Genomic DNA, 20,768 nt, shown 5'->3' with positions numbered 1-20,768 from the left:
AAATAGGATATCAATCAACAAATCTAAGCTCCAAGAGTTAAAATACCTCTGAATGTTTGCTAAGTACATCTTATGACAACATCCAAATGTTGAGAGATTTGTTCTGCTTGACAAACCTTTGGTAGATGAGTATTCACTATATCTTACTCCAAGTTTATAGATGACAAGCAGGTTTGATTGTGTTGTGGGTTTGATAGAACAAGTGCTGATCAAAGCAGCAACACAACTTTTTGTCTTTGCGCCTTACACTTTCTGGAACTTTACAGACAAATCCAATAAATCCAATAAGCCACCAATCTTCCATGACACATCAGGCAGAGTCCGCATTCGAGCACTAACTTTCCCGGAGTGAACAGGGGGAAAATGCCTGGTCGCTGCACAGCAATGAATCGTTCGGCCTCTACTTCCAGTTACTTGACATTAGCAGGCTGGCATTTCTCCATTATAAATCAGCCTCGCTGCAGCCCGAAAGTTCCGAAACTGAGATGATGTGGCCCATTTGTGAAAGGTTACAGATTTACATCATGGGCTCCATTTCAGCCTAATGACTTCAATTTAATGATGCCCATTAAGAGCGAAAATAGGGTTTTACTCCACATTTGGAGGTCATTTATGAATTCTGTGCTTTTACTTTATCTGGATTGAAAGTATTGGAAAGGACGAAGAATTGATTTGAGAATTTTAGTTAAAGTTGTGGTTGAAAATGTAACTTACCATTACAATGTTGCTGTAAAGAATACAGAAATAAAAGTTTTCTTCAAGGCAATAAAAAGCCAAAAATGAAGCCAGTTTGACATGTAGTCTTTGCATCCCTACCCTTCCTCCTCGCCCTCCTTTCTCTCTCTGGCCTCCTGCATCTCCTTTAGTGCATTTTGCTAGTCTTATTTAAGCTCCTCTTGACAGAGCCGCATTGCAACCCTCCTCCTCCTCATCTCAGTGCATTGCCTCTCCTCTCCTGCCCGCTGCAGTATGGCAGTAGACTGTTTCCTTACAGACTCGTTGCATCCCTCCTCCCTGCTATTGCCTTCCCTACTGTCCCTCTCAAGTCTCCCCCTCTGCCACACACTCACCTTCGCTGAGTGTTGGCAGCAGAGCGACACCTTAGATAGTCGAGCCTTGCTGTCTTGTTCGCTCCGTGATAGAAGAAGCTGTTGTTTTCCTTAATGAGGACAAACAACGTATAGTTGGTAAGGTGGTGTTAGTATTTGCTGTGTTTAATTCTGATCTGTTTTTTTATTAGACCCCAAAGGCTCGAAAAATGAAGCTACTCACAAGAAAGGTACTTTCCTTTTCTTTTTCAGTTTTTCTTTGTTTTATTTGTTTATTGTTTTGTTTTTGCTCTTCTTTTCTTCCCTGGCCATCGTTTTTATGTTTAACAGTCACTCACGCATTAATGGGGCAGTTTCCAGATGTTGAGAAGAACAACGAACATTGGGAAACGCCTTCCTGATGTAGATGTAGAGATTGCCTTGTGTGGTTGCACTTTGTATGAATTAAAGTGGTTAAGAATCTTTGTGACTGGAAATGTCAGCGGGTTTTAAAGCTTCTGTCTACTTAATTCGTTGTGCTGATGCATACACTTTTCTCCACAAATGCCTGACATCATTTTTCCTGTGGTTTGAGTCAGTTATTTCCTAAAAAGAAAACCTGACTATTCCTGGACATTTAATTTTTTTTTTTATCTCAGTCAAACAGACCACTTTTTTGCGACTGTTTTAGCTGCAATGGAAAAATATGAAGTTGTTATGACAATATTGTTTTTTCTGATTATAAATGTTGGACACACATTTTTTTGGCTTTGAAAGTAAAGCATTCCCTTAATGTCTCTGTCCATCTTCCCATCGCAGACAGCGTTATTTTGATGGGAACCTCAAGATACCAGTCATTGTTAGTTTTTAAAGATGCTGAGTCAATAAAGTGAAATGAAGATTGTCTGCTCTTTACCAGATTCTACAGTAATTTAGTTTGAACTCCCAAGTATACAAAACAAAATGATTCTACACTGTTATTGTCTAAAAACAAAAACAAAGTCCAAATGGAGAAGCTGTGTGTGAAAAACAAGTTCACCATATGAAGAATTTACATGGAAAAAAAAACTGTTGCTACATAAGAATCTTAGAAGGTTAATGAGGCCATTTCCAAACTTACAAACAAATCATTATTGATAATGGAAAGCAGTTTAAGACATTGATTCATCCTCCCAGATCTAAGAATACAATGCCAAAAAAAGTGACTACATAGTAAGAGCTGAATCTCACACAGCAGTCAAAAGCAACCCAAATCCAATTATTTGCCCATTTGTAACCCATATCCAACTTTTCACAGCAGTCTGAACAGCCCAATTATGATCTTTTCACCCTCCAGAAAATCAAATTTGTGCCACTTTCAAATATGGGACTGAATCTGTTACATATCCTATAGTTTCCCCAGCGTCTGCATTCTGAAGAGTCATGATACATTTATTCCGACTTTTACATCACTGGCATAATTCTGCACTAGAAGACAGACGTGGTAAATCCGGACATATAGTGGTGACAAAAAGGGTTTTTCCTCATTCTGATTCTCTATTTGATTGCATCTTTGTCACACTTCAGTGTGTCAGAGCATCAAATCAACTTAAATAGGGGTCAAAGACAATACAAGTAAATACAAAATGCAGTTGTTAAACAAAAGTTTGATTATAAAGGGAGAAAAAAATCCAAACCTACATGAGCCAGTGTGAAAAAGGTATTTCCCCCATCCTGATAAAATAGAACTATGGTTTTTCATGCCTGAATTATCTGTTTTTTATCCACACACAGACCCCTGCTTTCAATCAAGCCATACATTTATTAGGACCTGCCTGACAAAGTGAAGTTCACTGAAAGATCTTCAAAGCTAGACATCGTGCTGATATCCTAAGAAATACAGGGATAAATGGGAAAGAAAGTATTTGAGGTATATCAGTCTGGAAATTGTTAGAAAGCCATTTCTAAACTCAAGTAAACCACAGTGAGAGCCATTATCCATCCATGGTGAAAACGTGAAACGGTGGCAAAAACAACATTCAATCATCACTTTCCTCAGGTGAGGTCAGAGGTTATGTTTTCTTCCACCATAAGAAAGAGGCAAAAATGGCCACCATGGCAGAAAACCCCTATTGAACAAAAAGAACATTAAGGCTCTCCATTAACTCATCTTGATGATCTCCAAGACTTTTGGGAAAGAAATTCTGTAGACTGAAGAGACAAAAGTTGAAGGAAAGTGTGAGGCATAAAACTAATGTCACATTTCAGCAATAGAACATTGTACCAACAATAAAACATGGTGGTAGTGTGATGGTCTGGAGCTTTTCTGCTGCTTCAGGACCTAGAAGATTTGCTGTGATAAATGAAACCGTGAATTCTGCTGTGAATAAAAAACACCAAGAGCCATCTAGTCATGACCTAAAGCTGAAACAAAGTTGGGTTCTTCAGCAGGAAACACACTAACAAGTTCACCACTGAACAGATGAAGAAAAACAAAGTCATTTTCTGTGGCCTAGTCAAAATCTTGTCCTAAATCCTATTGAGAAGCTGTGACTTGATCTGCAAAGGCTGTTCAAGCTGGAAACCATCTATGTTGACTGAATTACAACAATTCTACAAAAATGAGTCAGTCTGTTAGGTTTAATAATCACTTTTTCACACAGAGCCACATAGGTTTGGATTTTTTTCTCCTTTAAAAACAAAATCCTTCATTGAAAACTGCATTTTGTGTTTACTTTTATTGTCTGACTAATACTGAAGTTGGTTTGATGTTCTGGAAAACTGAAGAGTGACAAACATGCAAAAAATAAGGACTTAAAAATTACGACACTGTAAACAATGCAGCAAGCAACGCTGAAACATAACTATTATTTATTTTTTTTGCTTTGTGGTTGCATTTAATTAGTAGCAAAAAAACAAACCTGATTTCAGAAAACAATTGTAAATTGAGCCAGCTGTGTGCACTGCACCCTTACATGCTGGAATCCTATCACACCATGTTAAATGTGGATGATGAGGCAAATAAGGGTTGACTGGAAAGATCTCCGCTCTAAAAAGATAGAATTTAAACAATTAAATCCAAAGTGCAGATATTTGGCCATAATGCATAATACCATGTTTAGAGGAAGCATATAACCACAAATACCTCAGTTCAAATGTCGACCACAGTAGTGGAAGGCTGATGATTTGGGTCTATTTTGCAGTCAATAGGATTTGTGCACCTTGGAGTCAGTGTGTGGGAGTATAACTTTGCTGCCACTCCTCTTTTTTCTGTGCAGAAAAGAAAAGAAAAGAAAAGAAAAGATTGGATATAAAAATGTTAAGAAAATCCACGTTTATGATATAAAACAGTTAAATAAAGACAAATTAGGGGCTGCATTAATGTGGTTTACATTTAAATTCCAAACTCTGCAGGTCTAATATGTTTTTCAAAGCTGCGACATCCTGTGACACCAATCTGGACCCTGGTCATTGATCCTGACTCAGCACAACCTCTGTTAAGCTAAAATGCTTTATCCAAAGCAGCATTTGGATCAATGTGGCCTTCTGCAGGGAGAAACAAAACAAGCCAAAGAAAAAGAGAAAGTTTCAGAGAGAACATCTTCTGGCGACCTTCCAAACTCTGTAAGCATCTTCAGGACTGATCAAACATAATGACTTTGGTTTCCATTTTCAGAAACTGTGACTCATTTTATGTTAAAACATGGCACATAAAAGGATAATACTCTAAAGGGTAATAAATTAGAGGTTGTAAAATAATTCACTCTCAGTGAAAAGGAAACGTGATCACATCGTTGTGTCGTCATTCGACCTCATTCAGTCCTGAATGTCTTAGGCTAAATTTAGACCACTTTAAGCCATTAGTTTGATTTTTGTTACTTTGCTAATTTGCTGCAAGGATTTGATACATTCAATCACATTTCAGATGGACAATTCAGTAGGTCACTGTAAATTACTGGCAGTATCATCTGATCCAGTTTGTCTCAGTGCTCAGACGATTCAAAGAAAGGAATCAATCATGCTCAGTTTGATGAACAGAGACAAGGTCATAACAATATAAAGGGCATAATAAAATCCTGAACCACTGAACTATCAAAACTATTTTTGACCTTTATGTAAGTGCAATTAAAGCCAAATATGGAGCAAATTGCAAAGGTGACACATTGCGATGCCTGTTTTATGGCAATGCTCTATAAAAGACCGTCTGCACCGTCTAACACACTAAGGGTGTATTGGAAACCAAACACACCTGGTCCACTTGAATGGACCAGAGTTTGTTTCCCCCATTGGTCTGGACTTTTTGTACAAGTTTGAATACACTCAAGACAATTCTTGAGTAAATTGGGTCTTAGATCAAACGTACTAAGACCAACTTTTTGAGGTGATTTCCGACGGCTTCCAAACAAACTCTGGTGTGTTTATCTTCTCGTATGACTAGACGACCCTCGACCCGAACCAACTACAGGAAATATATGTTTCTTTTGGACTTCACAAGCCACTGTTGCTGGACATTCTCTGCTTTCTTTGTATCGATGCAGGTTGTTGGTCAGAGGGTCCAGAGCATCTCGTCTCATCCTGCTTGCAGCTAAATTTGCTAACTTCATGCCGAAATTATAAATATTCTGAAAAACCAGCATTGTATGAACTGCTCTTGACAAAATGGTATTGCAGTTACAACAGTGGACCAAACAAACGCATCCAAGGACTTTCCTTTTGTGAATGTACCCTAAAAAATGTCTAAAAAATCATGCACAAGAACAGGCAGTGTGAAGGAAAATATCATTTGGGCCATGGGATTAAATCAAAGATCAACTTTATCATGATCTGCTGCAGATATTATCCTTTTGTGTCTAATTATCCTGAATGAATAATGTCTTCCAGGGAGAGTATTGGTTTGCAGACTAAAGACCCCAATTACCTCCTGAGCTTATTCTGTCGGCCACTGCTGTCAGCTTCACAGGAGAACACGCTTTATATTAGCAGGCAGCAGCCTGTCTGCCTCCAGGCAGTCGATATGCATAACTTACCCACTGGCCTGGCAAAGGAAGAAAAAGTAACGGAAGCTACAGAACTAATAAGTTAATTTCTCATTTTAATGTTCAAGCAGCAGAAGCACAATTATATCTTAAGAAGTCTGGAGATGTGAGAGGATGGGTGTGGATATCAGTCACAGAATAAAGGCTGATGAAGGCGGTTCACAGGGTAACATTGTTTCACCGGGTTAAGGAAGAATGTTTCTGGGTTTCTATTTTATCTTAAAAGGGCAGCATTATGTGTTCTTCAGGCTAAAATGGTTATTTTATAGAATAATTAAGTAACTATACTTTATAACCAATTATAAAAATACTATGTATGTTAAATATGACTTAAAAGAAATGTTACTGCCTAATTTAACAACTTAAAATTGAGGCTCTGTCATTTTAAAAACTCCTGCTCTGTCTGAAACTTTCAGGAAGTCATCATAACATCGTTCCTCTGTTAATCCTTTAGCAATGCTATTACCAGCTTTGCACTGAGAAGGAGCCTGTATAATTAGCTTAGCAGATGTTCAGTTCCACCAGGTGTTTGCTAAATCCTGCTGGCTAGTCTGAAGGAGTTGACTTGGGGAGTCACGGAAGAGGGCTGCTCTGTGAGGCAGAAGCTTGAAAACGGTAGTTCCGAGGAGGAGCTCTGTCTTAAAGGCGGAGCTAGGTCCACTAAGGTGTTTTGCAGAGCTAAATGGTTGCCATGGAGATTAAAGAATTTCTCAAACTTGCATGAAAGAACCAAGGAAACACTCCAAGTATGTTATAACATGATGCAAAACTTAAAAAAGTTGATTTTGCATAATACTGCCCCTTTAAATCAACACTGATTGTTATATACTTTCCTATTTAATTTACTAAAAAAATGAACTCTGATTTTATAATAATTAATTTTAAGAGAAATATTGTTTATGTGTAGATGATAGCTGGGTTTAGAGTTGAAACAAAGTTACAGTCAAAGGTTGAAATGCTGGAATCAAATGTGGACATCAGTTACTTCAATACAAGTTTGATTGTTTTCCAAACAGCAGTATATTGTTCATGAAATATCCATACACTTTTATCCTAGCTGAAAAATCAAGAATCCATTTTGGCAGTAGTTTGGAAAGTACCAAACTAGAGTTAGTTTGCAAGCAAAAAGCAAACGCAAACAGGAAGAGATTTCTATAAGTGGGAGAAGGTGTGTTGAGGGGATTTCTCCCCCAGCATGTTCAGCAGAATCCAGGGAGCAGGTCAGGCCCTCGAGTCGCGCCACAACCACTGCAGGCAGCAGCCGTTCCTCCTGATTAGAGACTGCGCTCTGCTCCTTCGGTTGTCCAATATTCAGCACATTTTACACGCATCTCACCTTCTCTCAGACTTTTATGTCTGCAATGTTAGGCCAAAGGATATCTGATGACACACTCTGGGCTCTCCTTCCCCCTTTAGTGCGCCGCACACAGCCTGCAGATTCAATCCGGTTCTGCAGATTTATGCTCGTGTGTGAGTCCTTCTCCATTGAGGACAACCCTGTAATACGGTTTCAATGAGCTCTAGAGAAGTGACTGCAGCAGGTTGGAGCATATTGTCGTTATTCAACTTTTCATTGAGAGAGGAAAAAATTGCTGCTATGTAGATTTATACTCATCCAAGTGGCCTGCCTTATGGTGCAAGTCTTTATAATGTGATTGCATGGTGCTGCAGAAAGCTAACACTGCAAAATGGTTACTCAAGACTGAAGCACATTGCATTGTTTAAGTGAAGGCAGAGCTGAATATACACTCACACAGATTTATGCTAGCTGACGTTGCCTCTTTCAAAGAGTATATTATTGCCACATAGTGATGCAGAAAGGAGTCGCAGCTGTAAATGTAAGGCTTAAGATACGTTCAACAATTACAGAATCTATTTGAAGAGACATTTTGACATCATGAGTAAAGAGTAAAGACTTTTAAGACTTAAGCACCTAAAATGTTTCACTGATATAAATTTATAATGCAACATGTTTGCATTGTTTTTAAAAGCAGCAGCCAGAAAGTAGCAGTAATCTAGCAAACAAATAAATCGGGTTTTCTTAATTGTATGTATCTGTAAGTAAGAATTGCCTCTCATGGCATCAGACACAGTGTGTAGCTAGCAGAGCGTGCATTTTAAATATGAACTTGATATTAGCTAGCAAAGAAAACTACTCAAATTAAATCAAATGCCATGACATTTCATGAGGTTTTTTTTATTCTAATTTCTCTTCAGTTCACCATACAGGTTTTCTACAGGTGTTAGGTTCGGAGTGGTGAACCATTTTTGGAAATCTGTTTTGAGTCATTATCTTGCAGATACCATCAGGTGTTTATCTAAAATACTCTTAAAAAAAAAACTCCCAGAAAGTATAGAAGGGCACCAGGCCCACACAATCACAGATCTTACACCCTAAATAACAGTGAATGTATTGATCCTGGAGTGTTTGTTGCTAAAAATTTCAATCTTTATCTTGTCTGAATAAAAAGTTTATTTTTGGAGTTAAAGACTCGCTAGCATTTAGGAAACTTTACACCAGGGATGCAGATTGTTTTGAATGATTTTTATGAGTAATTGGTAACCCTGCCATGACACACTTTGTTGCTCTTCTCTAGCAGTGAGATTTGGAAATTTATTTACCATCACTGTGACTAGTGGCGAGATTCTTGGTTCTTCCTCCAGCTTTGTTTGTCACACTTCCAGTTGTTTTAAACTTTATTATTGCTCTGTAGATTTCCAGCACTCATCTGTTATAGACAGTCAGTAAGTTTCTCAATTCAGCAGCTTATGCTCCAATATGTGAAAACTGCTTCCGTATGCTGAATGAAGTTTTTTTTTTTTTCCGTGCATATTTAGACCTAAACATGATCACTAAGAATTTTATTCACCCCAACATATGCACTTTGGTTACCATAAGTTAATCTGAGAATGGATTTAGAGAAATGGTTTCAAATCATAAATTATTTCTGATTCCTGAGAAAATTAAAACATAAAATTAACTGCTTAAAAATAGATGAAAATTAGGGTAATTTATATATATCCTTAGAAGTCAAAAATGGCTTTAATAGAACTGTTTGGAGAAAATTGTGATTTAAATATCCATCTTAAATTTCTAGGGGCAGTTACACATTTATGAAACAATAATGTCTTAACGCATCTTCCCAACACAATAAATTGCAGATTTTTGCAGATTGGAAGGAAAAAGTTCTACCAAAGTCAACAGTTTGTCCTGTGATATAAACAAAACATGACTTTGAATTTTATGTTAGAAATAACTGAAATAACTTCGCCTACGTCTGTGAAGGTGCAAAGACTTTAGATTGGGGAGAAGAGGAAAATGAACTTGGGAGGCTCAAAGTCTTCATGTGCATTATTATTTACTCCTTCAAGATCAATACTTTAAATCTCCCCTTTTCAGGGGCTCAGTGCTGAGATTCTCCTGACATGTACGGCAAATGTACCCTCTTGGTTTTTAATCTTTGCCTCAAGGCAGAAAGGCTCCAGTTTTTTCAGGCTGGATGGGCTGCATGTGTGTCTATAACCAAATAAGGAGAAGTGAAATTGCTTTACATCATGATAAACTTTCAGTTTAAGGAAAAATAATCTAATTTACAAACTTTGAAACTGATTAAACTCATAAAGTATTAATGTGAATCTATTTCTTTCATGAGTTATTCGTTTTTATATTAAAAGAAAAAAATCCTCCCAGTTTGATTAAAAGCTCTGTTTAACTTTCAGTAACAGAAAGTGACTAATTCAAAATGAGCTACGAGTTGTAAATCCTGGTGCTACCCACGCTTTGTCATCTAAAGTTCAGAAAAATATTGCAAAAGAAACTCATTAGGAAATCTCAATAGAAAATTAAAATCACTTGATTAAAATCTGTGAAGTCCACAGACTCTTGAGGAAAACTCAATTTCTTTCTAGCAGTAGTGGACTGGCAATCCATCAAGGTTGTCTCCCTGCCTGTGACAGCTGCAATGGGATCCGGTCCCCCTACGACCCTGAGCAGGACAAACCTGGAATGGAAAATGCAATGAATAAATGAATTATTTCCCCCTAAACAGAAAAGAAAAATGATGTAAAAACACATCCCTGTTTTGCCAAAAGAATAGTAGGAAGTTGGTCATTTAGAGAATGTTGTATGTACAAAAATGTGTTTGTTTCTCCCATAATCTCCAACTGATGTCTCTTCCTCTTTGGATGATTAAAGGCATCTGACTAACAGGAGCATTCACACCACAGCACTAAATCACTTGCTAATTTATTGAGCAGCTGACCATAACACAAACAAACACACTCCCTCAAATGGACCATCTGTACAAGCATACAGTGTGGAATACAAACAGTTTCATACCAGAGACACGAGCTGAAGTCAAACAGAGGAAGAAACCCGAGCAGCTTGAACACACACTGCTTGTACCTCGACTTTTAAATCTCTGGCATGAACATTCCTGCACACTCTTGACACATCACTGCCTCTCAGTAATCCACTGGTATAATGCTGTGGTCACCTCGTGTCCGTCATTGAGTTGCCACAACAGACCTGTTATTGATTTTTGTCTCTGTGCTGTCTGGCAACTGCCAGCCTGTCATGTCCACCCGTCAGTCAAATCCCGGCCAGGACACCGATAATGGGTTCTTAATAATTAACTTCAAATATTCTTACTAGTCTCCTTATCATTATGAAAGGCGAAGCAAAGGAGACACAGTAGTTTCTAGTGTTTTGGCTGCTGCAGCTCTTGTTCCCACTGTTACCTGGTGAGGCGAAGCTTGAACTCTGCGTCTGCTTGACTCTCATCTCCTCACAAACAGAATAAACCATTCAACCGCAGAGAAAAAACTCTCTGAAACGCTGATGTCTTCCCAATAAATAAATAAATAACTGAAAGCTTAGTTCAAGCTTCAGGGCCAACAGGTTTTATGAAATGGGAGAAATCTTTTCTGTAACTTGGTTGATTGGAGGCACAAGGATATGATGATGACTCATAAACTAGAGAGGAAACTAGCTAGCTAGTCGCAGCCAGCCGTTTCTGTTAACACTTAAACATTTAAATAAATCAGTACCTTCATATTATGAAGGTGTTTATTGCTCTGTATCCTAAATCAGATTTTCCTACAGGAATCAGATTTTCCAAAATCTGCCCCTAATCAGAATCAGATTAAACAAAAAATGAAAAAGATTGTTTCATTTTTTCTGGAAAAAAATGAAACAATCTTCATTCATCTCTAGTAAAGCAGTGGAATGTGGAATTTGGGAAAAAATAAAGCAGATTTCATAAAACATTTTCAAATGTGGAATTGTTGGTGGGTTTGATTTGCAGAAAATCTAAGTGCACTTGGACTGAAGGTCACAAATTTATGACCAAACATTTTCCTTGAAGAGAGCAGATTTGGTCACCAACAAATAAATATATTACACCATAGCAAGTCGTCCAGCTCCTGAAGAGACAAATCGACTCCACATCACACTACCGCCAACATGTTTGACTGTCAGTAAGATGTTCTTTTTTATTAATGATGTTGATTTATTTCCAAATTATTGGGAAGAGAAGCTTCTAAAATGTGCCGTCCTCAGTCTGTTTTTCCCAAAACTCTTGAGGATCATCAGGATGTTTTTTAGGTAAATGTTAGATGAGCTTCTGTGTTTGCTTTGGTCAAACAGAAACCCTTTTTAAGTCACAAATTTCCAAAAACATTTTTGTTGTGCATTGGACAAAATTAGCTTTACACAATAGTGGAATGGAAACACAAATAGAACGGGAATGATGTAGTGCCATGCCTGGCCTGCAGGAGGCGGTAAAACTTTGTTCATTTTCTGACCCAGAGGCATTTTTTATAACCGTAGGACACATAGAGTGCACTGACCTGAAGCATGTAATCTGTGTCTTTGCTGCGTCACAGTGAGCAGACTTTGCTGAATGATCTAAAGGTGCAGCAGCACAGACAGAACATGGATAAGGTCCGCCATTGTTGCTGTGTTGTGTGTGGGTGAAAGTGAGAGCGCCAGCACAAGATGGCGTGACTGACATGATCGCTTCCAACCGTTTTTAGTTTGAGTTTACACGGAGATGATTTGTATTGTGTTTCTAAAAAGTTTGGCATGTTTTTGACTGGCCAAAATGCTTTTACCATGCAAACTAGAGGCCAAAATGCAACAAAACATTAGCATTTTACTGTCCTGGTGTTATTGTGTAAACCGAGTCTTTCTTTTGGAGCTCTTCCATGAATGCAGGGCTTTGCATTCATGAATGCAGGGGTTTGCATTCATAAATGCAGGGGTTTGCATTCATAAATGCAGGGGTTTGCATTCATGAATCTGCATTCATTCAGGGTTTTGCATTCATGAATGCAGGTCTTTGCATTCATGGAAGTGTTAGTTCAGTATTTCTGGTTTTTGTTTTGACATCCTGGATGAGTCTTTGATGAGCTCTTGGAGTAGTTTTGGTCACATCTGTTTCATGGTTTTTCCAGTTGTACATAATGGCTCTCACTGTTGTTCATTGGAGTCAAGGATTTTTTAAATATTTATTCTTGTTATACAAGTCTGAAATTAAAACATTTTTTCATACTTCAATGTTTCACATCATTGAACAAGTACTTTTACTTAAGCAAGTACCAATTTTACTTTCTTCTGAGCTTTATTGGCATCCAGCCTGCAAGTAATATGTTTTATTTGCAATTTTCAGGAATGTTCTCAATTAATTGCAAATTACAGTTACAAGCCTGACATTGCAAATTGCAAATTAAGATTCACAACATGGACAAGATCCATTATACTTTTAGGCAGTTGGTGATTTCCACATTTTTGAGTGGTTTTTATAGCTTGCCCAGATCATTAGGTTCATTAATAACCAAACCTAGCCTACAGTGGAATTATGTTTATGACCACAAAGCTTTAGATTACATTTAATGACAGTTTTATGAATTGCCGTGGGACAGTGTAGGTGTATAATAGGGATAAATAAACAAAGGAGTCTGGGAGAGAAAGCTCATATGCAAGCAGGCACACATTCCTGGCAAAAACATACACAGAAATATTCTCAGTGCAGACAGGGTACACACAGTTTCATGGAGAAACGGAAAATGCTGGCAGGCATGAATGCCAATTTTAAGTAAATATGCATAGAAACACACACGCACCCGCACACACACTCGCATACACACAGAGAGAGCCTCAGGTGTTTCCTGACCAAGCTGCCATCCATCCATCCATCTCTCCATCCTCTCCTCTTTCTGCCTTCCTCCCACTTTGAATACATTTCATCCCATAATGAAACCTGAACACCCTCTGGCTGCAAGACAGAATATGAATGAGAAGGAGAGGCAGAGTTACAAGAGACAAGAAAAAGGGACAAAAAAAGAGAAGAGAAAGAAGCATTATTGCAAAAAGGCACGAAGAGGGAGGAAAGCGCATCATAATGGCATTTCTACTACTTCACTAGGGAACAAGATGAAGTTTTTTCCTAAAGTTCACTCAGTGGAAGTAGTGATGATGGATGGCTGAATATGACGGCTGGAGAAACCACTATTCTTCATCTCCCCAATCCAATTAAAGTACGACAGGGAGTGGTTTTCCTTTGCTGCTCATCAGCTGCAGTGTTTACCAGCTTGTTTAAAGGAAAAGGAGATTCTGTTCGAAGAGTCAGGTACTTTCAGCTTTTATGCACGGAAAAAAATAGGAACTCTCTGTGGAAATGGAGAGAGATGTGGTGAAAAGAGAGGTAACAACATCTGCATTACAGAAAGATCCAGACAGGACTTTTACAAGTGGTCAATTTACTTTTACAGCAAACAGACAGAGAATATACAAGGAAGAAAATCAAGTCTTGTTGGAATATTGTTTAAATGTTACATCAGGAGACAGACTGGTCTTTGATAGTTTGCAGCTTTTCAGGATTTTCGTGCATCCTGGACGCTTATTTCTTTCCACACTGTCATCATTTTTGCAGAGAGCCAAAGTAATAAATATTGTTTTAAACCCAGGGATGGCTGATATATCAACTTTAACATCAGTATTGGTCCACGTGACTCATTTTTTTAACATGCTGGTAAGAAAAACTAGTCCAATATTGACAACCAATGCTCTTTTTCCAGTTGTGTATTTGTTGACCATGTGGTATTTATTTGAACATGTGATGAAGCAGAGAAGCAGTCACCTATGTGGTTGGTTTCTTATTTATAATTATTTTTAATGGTGGGTCAGGAATTATAGCAGTAATAATAGTATTGGTTATCAAAATAAGCCAAATTTTGATATTGGTGCTTTTCAAGCTTGATTTTAAGCTTTTTAAGAAACTACACTTAGTCAAGGTTTTCTGTTTTTTTTCCTCGTCAGGTTTTAGAAATCCTAAAAATAATGATGGGCAATAATTAATAATCATCTTCAGATATTGAGACTGAAGGAAACACAGAAAGACGAATGCTTTATTGTCATTTCCCAGCAACTTTAGCATCATATCTTAGGAAAAACATGGTAAAAAAACAAAACAATTCCATGTAATTTAAGATTATTTACAGTTATGTGAAAAAGTGTTTGCCCCCTTCCTGAGTTCCAATTTCCCTTCATTTTTGTCAAACATTAAAATAACCTTCATTTTAAACCTGTACTTTGTGTTTACTTGGGTTGTGTTTGATAAATATTTAAATTGGTTTCATGTTCTGACACACTGAGGTGTGAAAATGTTCGTAAAGTAGAAAATCAGGAAGAAGGCAAACACTTTTTCACACCACTGTATACAACACCAATTCACAACAAATTCGATCTCAAGGGAAATTACAAGACAACAGGTTCAGATTTATGGAAACCTATTTGTTTGAAGTTCAATTTAAATCAGTCTAATTTATCCCAACAGTTGTTCATTTAATGCCCACTGGTAAAAAGGTATCTGTGTAAAAAAAGCCCAGCTGGTTGCAGTGAGTCATTCACTTCGCAGCAATCCCTCATCCTCAGCAAGCCTCTCTGACAGAAGAGAGCCATGATTTCCTTTTAGCAACAAGAAACCTCCAAACCTCCAGCAGAACCAGGCTTTGTATGAGTGGCTACCTCCAGCAGGAACCATTATGTGAATCATGACGCATGGTCCATATACCGTGACCTGCCGACCCTCTTCCCTCTTTAATATTAAAAAAGTACAACTACCTCAGACATAATTTAACATAAAAAAATATTTTGTTGCTTTAATGACAGCATTAATAAATAAAAACTTGAGGAATCAAGCTAAAATGTTAAAAACCTGGAGCTGAAAGTGAATAAAAACAGTTACAAAATGTATAAAGTATTCAGTAATCTTCAAAGAACCTCCAGAACTTTTTCTCCAGAGTTTTATGACTTTTGGCTATTTTTTTCAAAGCTGAGCCAAAAGACGTTTAGGAATTTAAAGCTTTCAGCGTTTGATAAAATGTTAATTATTTCAGAACTTTTTTCCCCTCATGGATCTGGTATTTTGCTCCAATGTTCATGCATGGTTGATAAGAAAAACATGATAACCTCCTCTGCACATCATGACCAAACAGCAAAAGGAATAGAAAAATATAAAATAACCCTCTGTTTTTGTCTTTTATACATTTTCAACATCTTTATTCCACAGCCTTGTTTGTTCTTGTGTGAGCATGTGTAGGAAATATATATTAGTTCAATAAAAAGTAAAACTACCTTCCCCAAACCATATATGCTACACCTTATACATATTTAATGTCTTACAGCCATTGTAAAAGTTTTTGCTGAGGGCAGCTCAGTTGCAAAAAAGGCAATCCGATGTAATTTAGCCTCTTATTCATTTAATTTGTAGCTTCTGACTTTTCTTTTCACCCCTCTGCTTTCTTTTCCTTTGGTTAACTCATTTGTTGATGACAATAAATTCAACTTCAGCTCTCTGGGTATGAGTGCCACTTAGAGAAGCCTAAATTGGGTGTCAGGAGACATGCAGAAAGCAACGATTTCTCCAAATATCTATGTTTTACAACCCACTCAAGACACGATAATGGAACACACTCCACCAAACCACCTACACTTCCTCGTCTGAAAACACGAGGTGTGTTTGATTTCTGCTGCTTCATTAGTTCCATTCGGTGGCTTGGGTTTGCCGCAGTGACGAGTTAGTGTAAAATGAAGATGTCAGCACAAAAAGCTGTTTTGTTGACCAGTTAATTGGTCCCCGAATACGGCGCGCGGATGATGAGGGGATTGGAGATGTGGGTTTGGATGAGCCTCTGGGGACAGATCTGTCGCCAACAATAAATACATCTGAGTTTAGAATTGGTGCAGTGGTGGAAGGACCATTTCAGCTCCCACATCAAGTTGATGAAACATAAACAGGATGCGTGCTGTGTTGTTAGCAAAGAGCTTAATAGCAGGATACAAAGTGCAAAAGTAGAGATGCACAGATAAAAGTTCTGGAGCATTTATTTCTTCACATTCTCTTCACAGTGATTTTAGCTTCACTGTAATGTTTTTCCACATCAAGATTACGTTCACATATCAGGGGAAACCAACCCAAATTTGCTTTTGTTGCCCAAACATGACGTATGTCTGTTTGAATGGCCTTATTCTGACCTTTTCATTCTCTATGACAGCAGTCATGATAGATGTTTTTCTTGAAGATTTATGATACTGTTTAATATTTGTTAGAGGTTCTTCTTTGGTTCTGACCGCAGAGTGCCGAATAAAACTCACCACAATGTGGGTTGCTTGTTCTTTTGTGCAAGTTATGTTGGTTATCATTGTTTTTTGTCTGTTTTTCCTTTTTTTTCACTTATGCTTATTATCTTAATGTACATTACTTTAACCATTTGTTGTTTTCAAGTCTGCTTTATAAATAATTCAATTCGTTTGAATATCACATCTAAAATTATGAAAATGTAAAGTCAGTCTTGGTTACATAAATGGGTCTGTGAGATTATACCTCGCAGATCCATTTTTGTTCATTTTTGTCTTTACATTTTTCATAGATTCAACCTTTATAGGTGATAAATGAACATTTTGGTCCAACTTGAACTGATGTAAGGTTTGCATTCTTTCACCATGCGGTATTTCCATAAACTACTTACATAACATTAAACATATTAGTTTATTTCAGTCATTAACAGAATTCAATGGTTGATAATGCTGTAGAGATACTGAAAAAGTAATTAGTAAGTAACTGAAGACTCAGACTGTTTAGCTGAATGCTAACCCCAGATGGATGCTACCAGTTACTGCTGGGAACTCCTGGCTCTGGTATTTTAAAATTTAGATGCTCCAAAATGCAAAAACAAATGTCCTGCAAGATATAATCACACAAGTTGCATGGGTTATCAGCTGGTCTGAGGAATCACCACTGCACCAACCAACGCCCCCTGCTGTTTTTCCCACCTGGCGTATAATTCTAACATATGGCATTTGGTAGAGATGGCATAACCTGCAGGGAAGTGAATGCATTGATCCAAAACGCTGCCCAGTATCAGGAGTGTAGTCACAAACAGAACGCATTAATGTGAAACAGAGACAAGACAAGTATTCGGGAGTTTTGTCAAGAAACCTAATTTCCGGTTGTGTTGCTGAAGAGATAACAGTAAAACTGTCCCAGGGCCTCAAATCATGTCCTCTGTGGACAGCTCAAGGACTGTCTCTTCAGGAATCACACTGAGGATAAAATCTTCACTACAGGGAAAAAACCCTCACACTACACATAATCTATTAAAAAAGCAATAAAAGGAACTACTCTGACATTATTCAGCCTTCCTTTTTCTGAGCATCTCTGTAGAAAACTGAGGATTGAAACAACAAGCAGGAAAGTCAGTGAAAAGAAAGGAGTCATTAAGGAAAGAACAGCTTTTATTTATTCACTGATGTACAGTCTTAAAACAGAAACACACATAAATTAGATTATGGAAATATTCAAATGGGATATGAATGAGTTTATAATAATTCCTAATGTAAAGATTAAATTGAGAGATTTAATAGAAAATTGCTACTATTTTTAAGATTTTGAATCACTGGTTAGTTTTAAAATATGTAATAAAACCACAAGAAACTTCAACATTCTATTAAAAGTTTTAAGCACAAAATAGTATATGCAAATGGAAATAAATACAGTGTATGAGAAAACAGTCATTGGAATTTGGCCACACAGACACATTTGTTTGGACTCCAGGGTAAGATGCATAAAAAGCTTAAATTTATCTTATTGCTGCACCGTAATCTCATGCTGTCACATTTAGAAAAGTACAAACTTTAACATGAGTTCAGTGGGAAATAAATGAGGAAATATTTACATTTTAAAGAATAATCTCTGCCAAGCTTCCAGGGCAGAATTTACTCATCTATATTTACCAAGTTTAGAGCATAAAAATAGGTTTTTCACTTGTTCCTCTTTATATAATCTCTCTATGTCATATGTCCTGTCTTGTGCTCCCTTCTTTTCAGTTTGTTTCTAATAATTTCTGGGCTCATTTGATCATATGTGTTGGTAATTATTCCATTGAAAGACCAATTCATGACCCAATTTCAGAAAAATTTCACCAGAGTTTTATTTAAAGTGTTTTTTTTATTTGTTAAAATAACTATTTCCTTATATATACACTTTTTCAGAACAAATATACTTAATGTAATTGTTTCCTGTAATCTTTCAATGTGAGACTATGTTGCTGCAACCAGAATTTATAGTTTTTTTTTACACACCTCAACCAGGGATCAATAATTGTACATTTCTATGTTTCCAACAGTGTTAAGAAAAACATCCAACTCTTGTTTAAAAACTTAGGACAACCAAATCAGCATCAAAAACGTTAAACCAATTGCAAACATTTTAGAATAAAACATCTATTTTTATGATATGCATGTTTTTTTTATTTTTTTTTCTGGCATGAATTCACTCTGTGGGACGCCTATGGCGTGTTTTTCACAACACACCTTTGTACATATTGTTCCCAGGGCTTTTGTATTTAGATATTGCATTGGGGAAAGTCCCAGACTCACCTGGTGCCGGCGAGCTCAGGGGCCGTTTAAAGAGGTTCTGCGGTAAAAGCGGCTTCGGTAGATGCTGTTAGCAGAAGTGCCGAGCCGAGTGCTTTATTGCTGTTGTCACTTGTTTTTAATGAAAGTGGAGCTCAGCTGAAGAAGAAGAAGGGGAATTTATTTGCAGGGATGCACCTTAGCAGGACGAGCCTTGATTGTTCTGCCCATTGGGTGTGTGTGTGAGAGAGTGTGTGTTAGTTACAGGACATTTGATTTAAAAAAGCCTGAGACCTGTTCACCTCACACTGATCAGATACATTTATTTCTGACGTTGATGTTAAGAACCGCACAACTACTTTTGTTTCAATTTGGTTGAATGCTCTCGAAAAGCCTTAGATGGTGGATTTTATATTTGTTGGATTGAAGTAAAGAAATGCATACGTGTGTGCGCAACTGGCTAAATCATATCAGCTGCAGAAGGTGAAAAAGTAACGAGGCATGTAAAAAGCAGGGATGTGCATGAAACAGTGTGTTTACTGTATGCCTCAGGGCGTCTCCACATCTGTATCCGCGTGTTTACAGTGTGTCTCTGCTGTCACATTTATTATGTGAGTCTGCTTATTGATGGAGCCTGTGTGATCCTCAGGAAAGTCATTGAAAAGTATTCATGCCCCTAGAAATGTTTCTAAATTTTGTCACTTCACTACCACCGAACTTGATGAACCAACACAAACTAGCACACATGGAGTCAAAGGAAGAAAGACTAACAGTTTAATTTTTCCTTAGAACCCCCCCCCCCCCAAAAAAAAAAAAGAAAACTGAGAGTTCATGACTAATCATTGTTCTATCAGCAGATTCTCTCTTGCAGGTAGACTGTATTTACCTATTACAAATTGCAGTTATGGACTTTTTTATGTTTTATCTATCACATAAAATCCCTCTTAAAACAATAAAGTTTGTGAAAAATAAAAAAGTTCAATGGGTATGAAAACTTCTAATTGTTTACCTATTATGTCCTCACAGTACATGTGAGATGTCTTTACTTTCAAACAAGGATGTCTGTTGACCTTTAGTTACAAGTACTTGTAGTTACAAAGTAAAACCCAGTAGGACCTTTTTGGGTTGTTATGTAGAAAAAGTCAAAAAGATGCTTCTGTATCACTAAAGGGCCAATACTTTTGTCCCTCCACTAACTGGATGCAAACACACATTGTGGTTTTACTCTTAGTTAAAGTCTACTCCCCAGACAGTGACTGTCCAATCATAACTTAGCAACATTAAATTAGCATGGCAGGTCTGTCAAGCTTCACTTTCCCCCAAATGCACAATTGGTGTGCGCTGAGCCTGGGATAATGACTCTCCACAAGAGTGGACGGATGAAATTCCATGAGAGATTGAGCTTTTTATCTAACGCACAGGGTTGGTATTTTTTAGGCTCGCAAAAGCTGATTTTAGCTGCCAGTGACATTTGTTATTCCCAGAAATTCAGGTGCTTCTTTGCTTATCTTAATTTTCTTTTATGAGTTTTTTGCAATCAAAGACCCACAATTTTAGGGGAGCAATTAAAAATGTTAATGGAGATTTAAATATAAAAATCCTATTAAATTATAAAGTTAAATATATAACATGCAAATGTAAAGATTTGTATCACATTTTCCATTTATTGCTTCAACTTATTTAATTGAATAACAGTGTGTTCATATGAGTCATTTTGTAAATGGTAAACAGATTAAGTTTATATTTATATATTTCTAGTTGTACTGAGTCATTACACTAGAATCATATTTATGAGGTGGTGTTTATAAA

General features: G+C 37.2%; 1 protein-coding gene across 3 annotated transcripts in view; it reads left to right on the top strand.

The window, feature by feature from the left end:
• Positions 1–20,768, top strand: part of glra1 (glycine receptor, alpha 1) — a 107,107-nt gene that overhangs the window by 38,082 nt on the left and 48,257 nt on the right. For 2 of the 3 annotated variants that reach the window (XM_015002825.2, XM_015002823.2), the window contains exon 4: positions 1,241–1,279. The exons of the other annotated variant lie outside the window; for it this stretch is intronic. In XM_015002825.2, the coding sequence (XP_014858311.1) occupies positions 1,241–1,279 (39 nt within the window). The remainder of the gene's footprint in view (positions 1–1,240; positions 1,280–20,768) is intronic. 3 annotated transcript variants of the gene reach the window in all.

This window comes from Poecilia mexicana, unplaced genomic scaffold (assembly GCF_051168715.1).
Source record: "Poecilia mexicana isolate PSO_F unplaced genomic scaffold, ASM5116871v1 scaffold_10, whole genome shotgun sequence".
Taxonomy (NCBI): Eukaryota; Metazoa; Chordata; class Actinopteri; order Cyprinodontiformes; family Poeciliidae; genus Poecilia; species Poecilia mexicana.
The sequence above is the reverse complement of the archived record's forward strand: the minus strand, read 5'-3'. Positions and strand labels throughout refer to the sequence as shown.